At 39.0% G+C, this 16,533-nt stretch overlaps 1 protein-coding gene across 1 annotated transcript in view; it reads right to left on the reverse strand.

Moving 5' to 3' along the window:
* The window catches only part of MED23 (mediator complex subunit 23), a 76,662-nt gene that overhangs the window by 40,697 nt on the left and 19,432 nt on the right, over positions 1 to 16,533 (reverse strand). Inside the window, exons 6-11 of the mRNA XM_060239443.1 lie at positions 15,831 to 15,929; positions 15,055 to 15,156; positions 13,250 to 13,319; positions 12,377 to 12,489; positions 11,372 to 11,467; positions 10,743 to 10,760 (exon numbers count right to left, since the gene is read on the reverse strand). Of these exons, the coding sequence (XP_060095426.1) occupies positions 10,743 to 10,760; positions 11,372 to 11,467; positions 12,377 to 12,489; positions 13,250 to 13,319; positions 15,055 to 15,156; positions 15,831 to 15,929 (498 nt within the window). The remainder of the gene's footprint in view (positions 1 to 10,742; positions 10,761 to 11,371; positions 11,468 to 12,376; positions 12,490 to 13,249; positions 13,320 to 15,054; positions 15,157 to 15,830; positions 15,930 to 16,533) is intronic.

The raw sequence follows: 16,533 nt of genomic DNA on the forward strand, positions 1-16,533 counted from the left end.
ATTAGGTTAATTCATTTATTTATGAATGGGCCTTTTAAAGAAATGGTTTCAGAATTTTCCATGGTGTATCTGTAACATAACACAGCCTTAATAGAAAGAAAAGGTATTATTTTCAAAAGACAAACACAGAAAAGGAACTGAGCTGCTCAGAATCTAATCATGAAAATGCTGTGTCCCTTTCTAGAGGCAAAAAAGGGGATTCAGTGTTTTTTTAAAAAAGCAAAATTTGCCAAGATACCCAAATATGATTTCAATATATTTTTGTGCTCCTCTTAACAAATGGCAGGCAAACGAAAAAGCCCCTTTAAATTGCCAAAAAGGAAAAAGAAGATTGCAGAAAGGAGATACATATTCTAACCTCAACCAACGTGGGTTGCTTTTTGCCATGAAAAAGGGATTATGTTTCTAAATTAACAATACAATGCAAGAATGGCAAAACTCCGGACAAACTCTAAGAACAACACTCCCTCTTTCACATGCTCTTTGCCAGCTCAAAACTGCCAAAAGCTATAAATCTGGCTGTGCTTTCTTGAAGCATGCTTAAAACAGAAGACTTCTAACCAAAAGGAAAGCATTAGTTGCTTTTGACCCTCTCTGTCAAAAATACAATGCCATTATCACAGATCAACCACATTACAGATTTACAAAGAGCAATATTAACACCACCAGTTGAGAATACTTTTTTCCAAATGCAACTAATTATGAAGCAGAGCAGAATGCAACAGACAACACTACAAACTATTTCATGATCCAGCATGCAAAACTACAGTGTACAGGGCTTGAAATTCACTATAATTTGATAGGCAGAGGGCAATCTCCAAGTCCCCAACAATGCAAAGCTATATCAGTTTTAATCAAGTGATGTAAATGGACAGTTAATGTAAATATCAAAAGAGATAGTTTTTCTAATGAAAAAGAAACTTAAATTGTTCTTAAAATTTTAACAGTTATGGACTACAGAAAAATTCTTGGCTTCTGGATCACTGTAGCCTGACCAGGAAATGAAAATCAGAGAAAGGAAATGTAGGTAGGAGCAGGCCAAATTCTCGGGTCAAAATATAAAGCAGGTCAAAACTGCAAGACAAGTAGGGCAACATATTCACACCACTACAACTATAATTATTGCAAACAGATTTAACATTGGTGTGGGAGCCCCCCCCCCTGCACTGCTCAGACACCCCCACCCCGCCATAATGGGTTCTTCCTTATCTGAAGCTGGATTGCTAAGCATCAAAACTGGGTTCATGTATTATTCCCAAAGCAGTGATAACACTTCCTATAAAATAAGTGAATACTTCCATTCACTCTTATGAGGGAAAATAAATAGAAGACTGCACTTTGGCAGAACACTGTACTGGTAGCAGCACCCTCCAATGCTCCCCCCCCATGCACTCTGGGCAATCCAGCACCCATGCAAGTATAATATATGCCTTCTGGAGCAGAGTACTTGCCCCATCTTTTGTAATGATAGTCATTAGAGTAGGTTTGAAAAAAAAATGGGCTGTATGACAATAGTTTCTAAAGTGACTATCAGCACACTCCTAAGCAGGTCTACTCAAATCTACTCAGTGGGCTTACTCCTAAGGAATGTAAACTGTAAATCAACAAAGTTTCAAAATTATGTATAGAAAGTTGAAAAGGTAAAGTCTTCACAGGGTTGTTTAATTTCACCCAAGGATCATCTAATAATTATGGAAGTTATTAGCATGTACTAGAATTCTTGCCATTTCCTACAGCACCAATACATCAAAAGAAGCTAGCTGCCATATACTTAATTCTATAACTCAATTTATGTGGAGCTACGAAGGGCAAAATCAACAAACTGTGGCAGCGTTTACACAGCTGTCTTGCAATGGTCCTGGTCCGCTTACCGAGCCTACATGACGGCATCTACAACGGACCTTGGGAAAATAATGTGACTTGAGCATTCTATGAGCAGCAGCACTGATACCCACTTACAAGTAGCTGTGGTCACAGAAGTACTACCCACTCCAAAAAATCTACCATGGCAACCTTTCCTATATACTACAGAAAAAAAGACCAAAGATACATCAAGGAAAAACCAATGAACTGATTGTATAGTGGGAGAGAGAGGAATGCATCATCTCATAACTTTAACAATCAGTACAGTGGTTTTTGCTAATAACTGAAATAGCTCTGCTGCTTCTACATTTGGTTGTCTGAACCAATATTACACTATTACTATTGTAGGATCTATCACAGAAAGTAACAAGTGAGAAAAAGTAAAGCTATCGACTGACAAAGCTATGCCCACAGTTGCAAGTATGCTGCAATTCTACAGGAGCGCAGAAAAACCCAAGAAAGCGATGTTGGTACAGAACTCAGCTTCCATTTATAACTTCTACCAGTTAGGTAAGCTTGAGAACATATGCACAATGCCTGTTAAAACCTCAGAAATTATAGAGGTGGCTGAATGAGAATTTCAGTGGTGATGGGTTGGATTCACAGCAAGCACTTCCAGGAGCCCAAGGACTTCTGCCTGCAGAGAACAACCTTCTCACTTCCCTACAACTGCAACCCCAAATACATCCAGAGGCAAAGTCAAGCCAACATCCATCCCTTCTTATGACTAGCAAACCCAGAATTATGGGGAATAATACATATTCAATTATACAAACAGAAAAAAATCTGCTCACAGAATCCTGCATTTCTGATCACAGAATCAGAGATTTTTATATCTGCTTAGAGCTGAGTACACTCAGCCCAAGTCAGTTCTCTTATATTACCAATGGAAACTCAGGGAGCAGATTTCTTAGTGATGTCCTCTATCAGGACTTCTGTAGTTAACTGAGTAAGAAGAGGCATAGTAACATATCACATTGCCTCTGGAGAACAGGCAGCATCTAGGGCATGTCCAACACTAAAATATAATTCCATTTCAAAATCTTAATGATACCTTGTTTAAACCAAAGGCATTTTTTTCCCCAAATTAGAATCTGTGGAAAACACAGATGCTAAGTAGACTTTGTGTCCAAAAGGAGATCAACAGCCAAATATAGAATAATATTCAGTGCTTAGTCTTTTCCCAATCTGAATCTCCTTCTTTATAGATAAAATCAACAAGCAAATGAATAAAAACTCCATTCTTATTTTACACTTAATACAGAGAATGCACTCACTCCTGCCTATATACGTCTTCCCTTCAGAGATTGTCGTTCACTGCATCTGCAAAAGAGCTATTTGAACATTATACACAGCAACCACCACTTGAAGGAACAGTGACATTTTCAACAGGAATACTAACTGAGGTTTGAAACACAAAATCATAAACAGTTATAACCTCATCTTTTATTGATTTTGGCAGAGGAGGCTCAGTAGTAGAATACAAGATTTACATGCAGGAAGCACCAGGTTCAATCCCTAACACCTCCACCTAATAGGTATCAAGTAGCAGTGTTAGGAAAGACCCTTCCAAGCCAGAGATTGTGGAAAATTTCTGCCAGTCATGAGCCTGATGGAGCAATGGTCTATCTTGGTATGAACTATGAATATATTTAGTAATAAATAATAAATGTTCATAACTATGTTTTGAATAAACTAGGGATAACACTAACTATGTGTGTGTTTGTTAAGTACTATACAGTTGCAGTCCATGGTATCCTTAAAACTCTCCTCCAACATCACAAAAAAAATTACAGGTAAGGTTGCTTACTTGTAACTGATGATCTTTGAGTGGTCATCTGTGCAGTCACACACATGGGTCTTGCCTTCGGAAATGGATCCTAACCTCGAAGACTCCAAAAGCTCGCTTGAGCGTTATTTTTGGCGCGCTTTTCGGCTCGCCCTGGGGAGCAGGCACCGACTGCGCATGCCTGGAGCAAGCGGAAGGCACCCCTCCCACTCAGTTTCTTCCAGCCGCTACTGACATCTGTGCAGGAAAAAGCAAAGAGCTAGCAGAGGGGAAGGCTGGGTGGGCTTGTGTGACTGCACAGGTGACCACTCGAAAATAATCAGTTACAGGTAAGCAATGTGTTTATCTTCATCGTGGTCTCTGTGCAGTCCCACACATGGGTGATTAACAAGCTAAACACAGGAGGTGGGTGCTGGCAATTGGTGGCAAAACGGATCCTAACCTCCGTTAGTTCACATATGAGCACTCACCTTGCACTCATCTGGAGCAGGATTAGTAAAAGATTGAGTGGAGGACTGCCTGGCCGAAGGAGGCATCATGTCTAGCATGAACATCCAGGGCATAATGAGTGATGAATGTGGACGGAGAGGACCAGGTTGCAGCGGCACAACTGTCCTCCAAGGATACTCCATGCAGAAATGCCGAAGAAGTCGAGATGACTTTAGTAGAATGAACTCTGAGTCCAACAGGTAATGGTTGTTTAGCAGTCTCATAACTCAACCAAATTGCACTAGACACCCATTTGGAAAGTCTTTGGGTAGATATCCTGGAGCCTTTATGGGGCTTGCCATAGGCTACAAACAAATTAGTGTCCTTTCGGAAAGGTTGTGTATGTGCAAGATAGAAGGATAAGGCTATCTTCATGTCGAGAGTATGTAGTATTCTTTGACCTGAGTATGTAGTATTCTTTGACCTGAGATCTGGAGAAAAACCTGTAAGCCCTACGGTACTGAGGCGAAGGTGATCTCAAGGCCAAGGAATAGTCGTAATGGTAGTGGTAGTCATGGTGGAGATCCGTGCAGATGGGTGAGCAAGAACAGTGAGAAAGTTCTCTGAGGTGCCCTGTAGTCCCAAGTCGAAAATTGGGTCGACATTTTTCTATAAAGCTGGGTTGAGACTTGGATGGATGACTCACAAAGCTCTCTATACAGGGGAGAAATCCCGACAACTCGATACGTGCTCAGTTCTCTATACAGGGGAGAAACCCCGATGTCCTGGAATGCATTCGGATCCAAAAGATGCCTAGGGTTCGGTTCCAGGATATCCAGAGGCAGGGAGCCATGGAGCGATGGAGACCTGGATAGGATCGGAATCACATCTGCGGGTTGAGCGAGCTGGGGCATCTCAGTGATGACATCAGTGGGAGCCGTGAGTTCTGTAGGCAACAGTGTCGGGATTGTATGCTGCGTCGAAGTCGAGGCCATTGGAGTCGAGGTGGAAGTCGAAGTCGAGGTCATCCAAGCCGAGGACCTCCAAGCCGAATGTGCAGACTTAGTAGAAGGCTTGCTGGTCTTGGCTGAAGACTCCCGATGTTTCTTGGGCACCGAAGCAGATGGATCCAAGTGACGACTCGACTTCTTAGACTTGTGACCAGACTCGGAATGGCGGGAAGCAGATTTGTTGGACTTATGCTTTCGTAGCGATGCCACAGTGGCTGACGCAACTGAATCTCCCTCTCTAGATGGGGGAGGCGGCGAATTGCTGGAAGTGGGCATAGCCCACAGAGACTTTTCAAGGAGAAAGCGCTGAAGTCTGGTGGCCCTGTTCTTTCACACCTGTTTGCCGAAACTAGCACAATGGGTGCAAGAGTCGACCCTGTGGGCTTCCCCAAGGCAGAAAAGACAGTGGGAATGACCGTCGGTGGAGGGGATTTTAGCTCCGCAGCGGTGGCACTTTTTAAATGTAGTTTTCCCTTCCATGGGCTCTGGACAAGGGAGGGGCGAAGGGGAAAAGGAAAGAAAAGCGCAGAATAAGGCTCCTTTTTGTTTTTAAACAGATGGGGACTGAATAGTAGGGAAGAAAGAAGAATACGATACCACAGGAGACAAAGAGACGAACAGAAGAACAAACTAAGGAGAGGAACGCAACGAGGTAGGTGTTGTCCGAGTAGCGGTTAGGAAGAAACTGAGTGGAAGGGGCGCCTTCCGCTCGCTCCAGGCATGCGCAGTCGGTGCCTGCTCCCCAGGGCGAGCCAGAAAGCGCGCCAAAAATAATGCTCAAGCGAGCTTTTGGAGTCTCTGAGGTTAGGATCCGTTGCCAAAGGCAAGACCTATGTGTGGGACTGCATAGAAACCACGATGAAGATCAAATGAATCAACTTTCTTCATTATCCAGCTTTCATACCCATACAGAGTAATGAGAAATGGGTACGAATGATCATGATCTTGTTCACCAGTGACACATCCTTATATTTAGGAACTTTTCTAGCTCCTTCATGGCTGCCCTTTCCAGTCTCAATCTCCCTTTTGGTTGATGACGGAGCTAAAGAATAGAAAATCTTGTTACAATTTCATTTCTTCATTGTCAACCTTAAAGTTATAGAATTCCTCAGTAGCCATTACTTTTGTGTTCTTGATTGTTCAGCTGTAATCCTGATTTGATACTTTCTGCTTTAACATTCATCAGGAGTAATTTAAGTCTTCACTATTTTCTGCCAGTATCTCAAACTGTTAATGTTCCTTCCACTAATTTTCACTCCATCCTCATCTAAATCTAATCCAATTTTTCTTACAATATATTCTGCACATAGATTAGAGAGACAGGGAGATAAAATACATCCTAGTCTGATCCATTTGCCAATTGGAAACCATTTTGTCCTAACAATAGCCTCTTGTCTAAAGTATAGGTTGTGAATCAGAACAATCAGATGTTGTGGCACACCTATTTCTTTTGAAACCAACCATAGCTTTCAATGATCCACACTCAAATGCTTCCCTGTAATTTATGAAATACAAGCTGATTTTCTTCTGAAATTCTCTTATCTGCTCCAGTAACAAACATAAACTTGCAGTATGATCTCTAGTGCCTCTTCCTTTTCTGAATCTATCTGAATTTCTCATTCCATATATGGTGTGAAGAAATTCATTTTTTTTTCATTGTAGGTTGGAAATGAGCAAAACCTTCACTCTGAGTTTAAAGTCCCCCCCTCCCCCGGACAAAGGGAAGGTCAGTTCAATTGCTTTTCAGAAATGCCTCAGCCTACTCTCATACAAATGCTAATAGATCTAGCAGGACATATAATGGGTGGGTCAAGTTCTTCCCCAAACAGAGAACAGAGATTTGGAGGAATTAAATACTAGAGAGACTCCAGCAAGGTAATTTCTGGAAAAACTTATCTGACCCGACCTGACCAATAAATTAAAGCAGGATTGATAAATTTAAGGAAGAATGACATATAAATTTAAGGAAGATATGTCCTATATCAACTGATTTAAAAGCTAATGGTAACAGGAAGATTGTTTAGATTAAAACTTTTGCTGAAGAAGCTTTTGCTTGTTCATATGAGCTAATGAGAATGGGAGGGAAAATATTCAACAATGGATGCTTCTCTGAACCCTCTCTTCTAAGCAATGAATATATATCTTCAGTGCTCGGAATAAAAGAAGATGTCTTGAAATTTCTGTGAAATCACATGTCTCCAGAAGCTTTTTAAACTGCAATGTTCTAAATGCATTTTAAATAAATGTACAGCCTAAATAGATGTACAAAATCATTCTCTTTACTGAAAAACATATATATCTTAAGGTGTCATCTTCCAATCTGTATAATGGAAGAAACATCTTTCAGTGCAGACAGGATATGAAAGTGGTCAATATTGTGAGCTGAATACTGAATGCAGATGCTGATAGGGGAGAATGCCCTCTGAAGAATTCCTTAAAGAGCAATTTCTTTGAGATTCCAGGGGAAGAAAAAGGAGACAGAAAGAACAACAGAGAGAATGTATAGTAGAATTCAATGAAAGGGGGGGGGGGGCAAATGATTCTCCCAACAGCATAGTTAAATGCAAAAATAATTTGTGTCTCCAGTCAAAATCTACTCAAAATGAAATCAAGATATAAGAGAACATAAGGGAAGACATGTTGGATCAGGCCAATGGCCCATCCAGTCCAACACTCTGTGTCACACAGTGGCCAAAAAACACTGTCACACAGGTGCCATCAGGAGGTCCATCAGTGGGGCCAGGACACTAGAAGTCTTATATAGATACCCATAAGCAAATGCAAATTCAAACACAAACATCAGGTGACAAGAAGGGATGCCGCAGGAGCAGGCTGGTACAATTATGATCCCCCCACCATGCATAGAATTTGAATGTCTTCACAGGGATTATTGTTTAAAAGTTTGTTTCTACTGAATTATTTGTGAGGCACACATGACACCCAATTAGCGTGTGGGAGCTATAACTAATTGTTGCAGTGGAAGGCTATTGTTTAAAGTAGCTGGACAGCACATTTCTGAACAGATTAATCTATATTTAGAACAATTTATATAATTTGAATACTTATTTGCAGCATCAGCCTTGAATTTTCACCAAGCAGTGTCACACATAACCCTCTCATGCTTTTTCACCAACAAATGAACAGAAATCCCACAGACTGTTGTTGTTATGGCAGTACACCTACAATTCATAGTTTGTCAGCATTTCCATTAAAAACTATTAATTTCAAAGTTTTGTTACTTGGCCATAAAAGTTTGCTTTGGGTTGAAACAGTCAGTATTTTGAAAAACATGGAAATAATACTGCAATTATTTGAAATCAATATTATCTAGGATATGATTTAATTACACAAAAGTTATTTATTCCTGTCAATGATTTAAGGATAGTGACTGCGATAATGCTCTTTGCTATATCTACTGAGGGACATATTCTCAGTAAAGCTATTAGTATTGTTTTGTTCTGCTTTTTATGCAAACAGCTACATAACAGGATACAATATGTACCTGTTTGCATGAAATGGCCAAAATGTTTATATTTGTTATTTAATTTTTTTAAAAATGGAAATATTTCACAGATCTTGTTCTGTCACCTTAATATAGACAGTTTTACCAGATTTATAGAATATTACGTTTCTTTTAAATTTAATTTCATAAAACTTTCTCAAAAAATATTTATTACTTCATAGACAGTAATAGGTTGGGAAGTTCAAACTAAACACAAAGCAGTAGGCTACAGAATGTTTTAAATTGTGAGCAGCAAGTTTTTCACTCCATCTCACCCAATTCTCATCCTTACTACAGCTTCTCTCACACATGTGGCAGTTCCCATGATCCCCAGTGCATCCTTCTAGGGTGGTCCTTCTTCATTTTTCAGCAACTTAAAAGTAGGCTATATTCTAGCCAGCATTTGATAAATACCCCGTGCAGAATTTGCATTTCTTGACAACAAATATAAATCTCCCATTTTGCCTAACAGTTTGGTGTGGTGCTTCCACATGTTTCAAGAGAAGCATAGATAGAAAACATTATAGGGAATTATCTCCATGTTGAGAAAGAGCGGCCTGTTAATTTGATATGCTTTGAAGGGTGTTTTTTAAATCACTACAGCCACTCTGTTGCACAGTGGAACTATTACTCCTGTTTATCAGAAGAGATGAGAAGCAGAAGACAGTAGCCTTTTCAGATGCACCAGGGAATTCACAACTCACACACATTTGAATCCAGCTGTTCCAGTCTGAGGTTCAATTTAGATTTTCTTTAAAAAACAAAGTTTGTTTGCTATGCAGTTTTTTGCAGCACTAAAACATCATAAAGCATGAAAGGGAGATATTTATTTGCAAACACTGGAAGATATTCAGTGAACATATAATGTACTTATCCTCATCATTCTCAATGACAGCCAATAAAAGCGGGTGTACTGGGGCAGTATGAATCAGTCTTTGATCCAGCAACACATCCGGTTTTCATAACTAAATCTTATTACACCTCAGTGAAAACAAAACTATGTGTGTGATCCAAAGATGGTGGGTTTCATCATTCACTACAATGGAAAGGAAAGTCACTGAGGAATGAATGTGCAGAACCATCTCTTCCAATAAAGTGAATGTGAAAACCCTTACAGCTAGGGAAACTTGGTGTTCACACTTCAGGTTCTATACCAAGTCTATGGAAAATTGTTCTCATTAAATTAGGGGAGTTATACAGTAATAATTCAATGAATATACCTATTGTGCATTGAAAACAGGTTTCCCCACTGCTGGAAAAGAATACTTTTTGCTCACAGAGATCTGCCTCATGTAGGCCACAGTATGAATCTCAATGTATTCTAGCCCAAAGTCTTAAGATGTACCCAAACACTTGGGAAGTATCAACACTGCAGGTTATTTCACAATTTAATCTTATTAGTGGCATTTAATAAAAACACACACTTCTCTCTCTAATATATGTAATTTCTTTGCAAAGGCAACATGTGTAAGGGTTTAAAAATTGTGGAAATATAGATAGAAGTGGGGGGTTTTAATGCATCAACCAAAGTTTTAACATCAAGCAAATGTTATGGTCAAGGTACAAATCCCTGAAATGAGAGTTTTTAATAAATGAAAACACTGACACAACCTTCGCTATAGTATTGCAAACATCAACGCTATTTTATTTTGCTTAAATATCACCTGAGATAAAAACAGGCCAATAATTAATTATAGAAACATACAAATAAGGATAACAGATTAGTTGTAAATTTAATCTTTCCTTCTTCTTTGAAGACACTTGAAAGGGAATTGGAGGCTAAGAATAATCATTCCTAGTCACTGGTTTATAAATCTTTAGCATTCTAAGATTCATTGGGAAAATTCATTTTCATACAAACAAATGATTTAAAGCAAGAAACTTATGGTCTGAATAAAAACAGCTACGGCAAGTTGGCAGGTCAGGCAAGCAATGGGTAACTCAAGCCAATTATTGGACAAATTCTTTTTAAATTGAGAAGCATTCTTATAACCTCAGAATTTTAATAGGAAGTTGATCTTATCTTAGCATGTGATGGTCCCACCAATTTCAAGCCCTGGCCAGACGCGTATTCTCAAACTGGAATCAGTGGCTACAAAGCAGCCAGCGTATCGTTAGTCACAATACAACAGTAAGGTTGTGAACATACCTGAGCAATGTTCAAGGTCTAGAGCATTGGAGGATGGGCAGGACAAGACAGGACAGAACAAAAATAAAGGAAGAAAAAAAAGAAAAGACAAAACAGTGACTATGAGGCCAGCCTCAAGTTACCCCAAGTCAGACCAGGCCCTCCCACATGGTAAGGCAAAAAAAAAAAAACCCTCAAAAAACCCACTTATTAAATCCATCATTACCACTTAAGGTAATGAAAACATGCCAAGGCATTTAACATAAAAGTTCTAAAGAGCACTGATCTAAGCAATTCATCTGTCACCATTACAACCTCCCTCCACAAAAAAGAAAACAGTCTATTTTAGTTAATATCTGTCTAGGGTATATTTGAGGCTGGCCTTATAGAGAAAAAAAGCAATGCCAAAATATCATTCTTTTTTAAAAAAAAATCTCCATTTTTCAATTTAGACATCTTTAAAGCAATATGTAAATTATAGGAAAAATAGTGCCCAATTAACCTATATGGGGGGGGGGGAGTCATGATCTATGGGGGGGAGTCATGATCCTCAACTGTTTTGCTTAGTTAGCTACAGCAAAGAAAAAGAGAAAAGAAAAAGTGCAGATTCTATGCAAAACTAAGAAGAACACGGTAGCACAATACAGTACCTGCTTGTTTAGACCTAGCATATTGCAGACCATATCTCTGGAATAGGGTTGCTCCAACACATACCGCAACAAAGCCGTTTGGGGGTCAAACAGATCCTTGAAAACAAAAAAAGCAAACAAATACCAACATATTGACACAAAGCTAGTCTTCATTTAAAAAGTGAAATCAGAGTCACTAGCAAGGTTGTCTTGACAAATTTTAAGCTGGTAATGTGTATACTTTGCTTTTATATTTTAGTCCCCTCCTTTGGAAAGCATAGTTACCAATTTAACCCTAAATACTACCTTAGCTCTGTCACTATGATGATGCTCCACCAAAATAAAACCATATCCGAATGCTGCTATACAACAGTGGTTACGGCAGCATTCCACATTTGTAGTTATGGAAATTTTCACAAAAACAGCAGCTCATCTGACACATTCCAGAATTCCTCACCAGTTTCATCTTATCAATTGTTCACACTCTCTCTTTTTGCTTGTTATCTCAAAACAACAGGATCAGAGACAACTTCTTGCCTTTTACTGTATTATATGGTGCTAAAGACTATATCTTGGTTTAGCTATCCACGTGTATTTTATTCACATATACCCCTTCCTGAGATTCTTCTCAGAGATGCATGATGTGTTTGGGGAAAAGGAAGAAGAACTAACTATTTCTACAGAACAATATAGGTCTGTATGAAAATGCCACCTTATTTTCCCTTTAGGGAAGCTTATTTTCCCTTTAGGGTGTTAGCTACTTCCTTCAGATATGTACCCTTCTTTGGCAGAGTTCTCCTGTAGCACCAACACAAGCATCTATGGAGGTAGGATCACTGACAGCATCACCAGCCACATATGTAATTTTCTTCTCTAGAAGGGCCTGAGCAGACTAACACTGGAGGTGTTTTCATAAGGTGCTTCTGAAAACAACAGAATAAAGCCTGTAGCATAAACTATATCTAAGAGGAAGGAATCATGGGCTCCACTGTATAAAGTTTTCACAACTATAACATGCACATATACCTTATCATATGGCAAAAGGCCTCTCAGGGGGAAACGAAGTGTTGTAGGATCCAGCTTCCAGGAATTGCAAATAGCGCCAGAGTTATTTACCACAGGAAGTAGACTACATCTCCCTACACATATTGAACACCAAAGGGAAAAAAGTGATTCACAAAACAAGAACTGACATATTCTTTGCTTTGATCTGCACTGGAGTGCTGTCCACTGCTAATAAAATAAATATCATGCCTTAGGTTGACTACTGATATCAAAATGTTGCATTTTCAGATATTACCAATAATCAGAATGACTTGAGTAACATATACCAAATTTCAGCTTTCTAGCTATTTTGCAAACTTGTCTGCAAGTCTTCTTGCCATTTTTGTATATATAAAAAGAAAGGCTAATCTAAAAAGCCTGATCTTGTCCAGATATGTGACCTTTAGCTACAAGCTGTAGCTTTGGCTAGCACAGCTATTATGCGTGCACTGGAACTAAGGCAGAGTCATAAAGTCCTAATAACTTACTTTTCTTTAAAAACAATGGGACAGCAGTGCTGACCACTGGAGCCCTACCATGCCAACAGAATTCTGAGTGGAATTACAATGCATCCTGCTTTCCTTAAATCCTTGAAAGAACAATAAAAGAGGTCTTACACAACAAGATATAGCTGACACAACTTTGCCAGCAATGGTACTGAGAACAATGCCATGATTTTGAGTACTGCTTGGTTGTCAAGTAATTTATGTCCAAGCCAAAGTTATTCTGAATAACAAATTACTAGAACAGGTTATAAAACTAGCTAATTAACATGCACAATAGTTACGGTCGCATACTGTGCCCTAGATGCTGTTGTACTACTGGATTTTTACACTAAATTATAATAGAACTTACCACAGATGGAGTTTATTCTTGCTGTGGGTCTGAAGGAATCCACAAAATCTGACAGCAGGCTGCCTAACAACTAAAAAACCCCAAAGATTAATATCCAGTTGAATAAAAGATGCTCATTGGATAAATTATGCAATATTTATTTTCACTGAAAAACCAAATCAGTATTACATGATTAATCCAGTACGATTAATCTTGGTCTACAATTAAATTTTGCCAACAGCTAGACTTTTAATTGAAGTACTGGACCCAGGGACCCATCAGCTGAAGATGCTGACAGATCTTGGTCCCTCCCAACAGCAGATCTTTCCAACCATGGAAAATTGATTCCCGGGTCCCATGACCACCATGGAATAATATACAGCTGGGACAGGGAGCTGCAATGAGGTGGAAGGGGGCAAAATTGTCCCTCCTACCTCTGCCTTGAGTGGAACCCATAGATTAGAAGATCATCAAGACTGGCCATACTCGCTTATTCACTGCCATATAATCCAAAAACACAAGCAGAAGGATATTTAAATACCTCCTTTCAAGTATGGATTGCAACAGAATCTAGGTTGCCTCACATCATATACTTTAAATGTTCTGTTCCATACATAAAGAAATACAAAGCAGCCAAAAATAGCTGATGAATTCTGAGTGCAATTCCAGACACTGGATTCAAACCATTTATTTCAAAAGATGTGTGATTAAGTAGGCCTTTGGTGATACTAATAAAAATTTGTTTTGCACATAACATTTTTACAAGCTGGGTTGTTTCTGAAAGCCAAGGTGCTTAATCTAGTTTACCTGCATTAGGTAAACAGGCTTCCTTGGTTGGTATGAGGGCCACAGAATAATTCCTTGCAACTTTCATCACTTGCTACAGCTAGGCAAAGTAGCTTTCATTTAATATTAGCGAAAGACTTTTCTGGTTTCCCAATTCATAAGAAGAACCTTGACATTATAGTGTGGTATTAACATATGAAGATGCTGTTATCTGCCACTGACTACACTTCTGATTTGACATGGACTATACCAGGAGTCCTCGACCTTTTTTGAACATGTGGGGACCTTTGGAATTCTAACACAGCATGGAGGACGCAGCCACAAAATGGCTGCTGCAACAGGCAAAGCCAGCCACAAAATAAATAGATACTGCAAGCTTACCTTCAGTCACACAGTGAAGACTCTTGTTTTGTTTTAAAAAATCTGCACAGCCAATCAGATCTTCAATGGCCAATCAGAAGTCTTGTTGGGCAAAAGCCTCACCCACTTTCTAAAAACATGTGTCTGCTATGGTATCATTGACACCACACTGGGGACCTCTGGGCCATAGCAATGACCTGTTAAGTTTGAACTATTTGTTTTACTGATGGGGGTTAGTAAAAAAATGTCCTATCCTACCATACATTCTGTCACTTCAGAAAAACACTGATGTTAGTTCATATATAACACATAGTTTATACATTCCACCGTATGGGATGGCAGGCCCAAGAAAGTCAGGAAGATAAACTGAATTCTTCAAGAAAACTTTTCTGCACTGTACAAAATAGTTCACAAACTTGCTTGTATAAATGTAGGGACTATTACCTGTATAGCTGTACATAGTTTACTATATGTTAGATGTCCTATGTAACTTTTGTACTGCTTAATGTGTCATGCTAATACTTATGCTATGTTCCAACTCTGTTTTAGATTTCTGGTTGATTCTAGAGTTTACATTCCTAACACACTGTTTATAGAATGTTCCATTTTGGTAATTGTATTGATTTACTTTCTCACCCTGTAACAAAGGTGGACTATAGATAATGCAAATAAAATCTCACCCAATGAGGAAGTTTTCCCTCAGGGTACAGCTTTCGGATCTCCGTCACCGCAAAGTATGCAGGTAGTAAACATGCATTTCTTTCTAAAATATAAGCAACCACCTGGACAAAAAAAAAGTTTATATATTATTAACGAAAGGAAGGGGGTGACTCACACAGCAGCAGCAAAACATGGCCAGAATTAATTACAATCATACAAAGCTTTCCGTTTAAATCCATGTTCAAAGTATACTGGTATGCACTTACATCCTGAATGTGATAGCTGAGAAGAGGGTGACTATTTAGATTTAAAATATAAAAGAAAATTAGATTTAAAAATATATGTTTTGAGATGTTAAAATATTGAAATATATTTGATAACATCATACTTCTTCAGGAAAGCTGGACAACTGATACTGATTTTGATTCAATTTAATATGCTATAACAACATGGCAATTAATGGATCTGATTATATATTTCAACCAGCATATTTTATTTCAGTAACTTCACTGCTTATTTTAAACAAAGAGTTAAATATACCTTCTGAGAGTCTCAAAAACAGAGATTTGTGTTCAATGAAACAAAGAAGGGCTGCAAACGCTATAAAAGCATATAATCTGCACGTCACATGCAGAGAACAACTTTTACTAACAAAACAGTGTCAGATCAACTTTCAGAAATTTTTAGATTTAAAATGCAAGTTACAAAGGTTCCTCAAAAACCATGTAAGAACTGAGAAAACTGAGATTCTGAAGTCTACACTGTCTCGCCATTGTATAAAGTTTTGCCATTTTACCTCTCTTGCTGCTAAAAGTTGCTGTACGACAGCAGAGCTCACTGTATTAGGAATAGTTAGGATTTTCTCTAGGATAACCTTCAGAAGATCTCGCACTCCCTATAGAGATACAGATAAAATGATATTTTAATGAAGAAATTCTGCATACGATTGTGATAGAAAATTCAAAACAGAAGATAAGACCATATGTAAGATCTGCACTTCCCTCTAAAAACATTCTGAAGAAACTACCATATGCATGAATTTAACAGATGGATTAGCTTCCATTCACCTTCTCTTGACTTAATGCAGGGGTGGGGAAACTCTGTCCTGAGGTCACTTGATGTGGCCCTTGGGGATTGCTGGACTGAACCGAGCCATGTGGCAGCCTCCCTGGGGCCTGGCTGGCCAACGAGGATTGTGGGGCTGTGCAGCAGCCTCCCCAGCGCCAGGCAGAGATCACAGGGCCCAGATGTACTGTGTGGCAGCCTGCCTGGGGCCTGGCTGACCGGCCAGAATTGCTGCAGGGCCTGGAAAAGTTACTGTCACAGTTAAGTTTGCACTTGATTATCCCAGATGGTGTGGCCTAATATGCTAATGAGTGATGTAAGATTGCCTGATAAAGAGCATTTGACTTGACAAAAGTTAAAAGTATGTAATTTTTAAATGAGCATAAGAAGTCTTTTATCAATACTTGTTTGTTCCAGTTTGTCCCACAGCAGTT

This window comes from Heteronotia binoei, chromosome 1 (genome assembly GCF_032191835.1).
Source record: "Heteronotia binoei isolate CCM8104 ecotype False Entrance Well chromosome 1, APGP_CSIRO_Hbin_v1, whole genome shotgun sequence".
Lineage (NCBI taxonomy): Eukaryota > Metazoa > Chordata > Lepidosauria > Squamata > Gekkonidae > Heteronotia > Heteronotia binoei.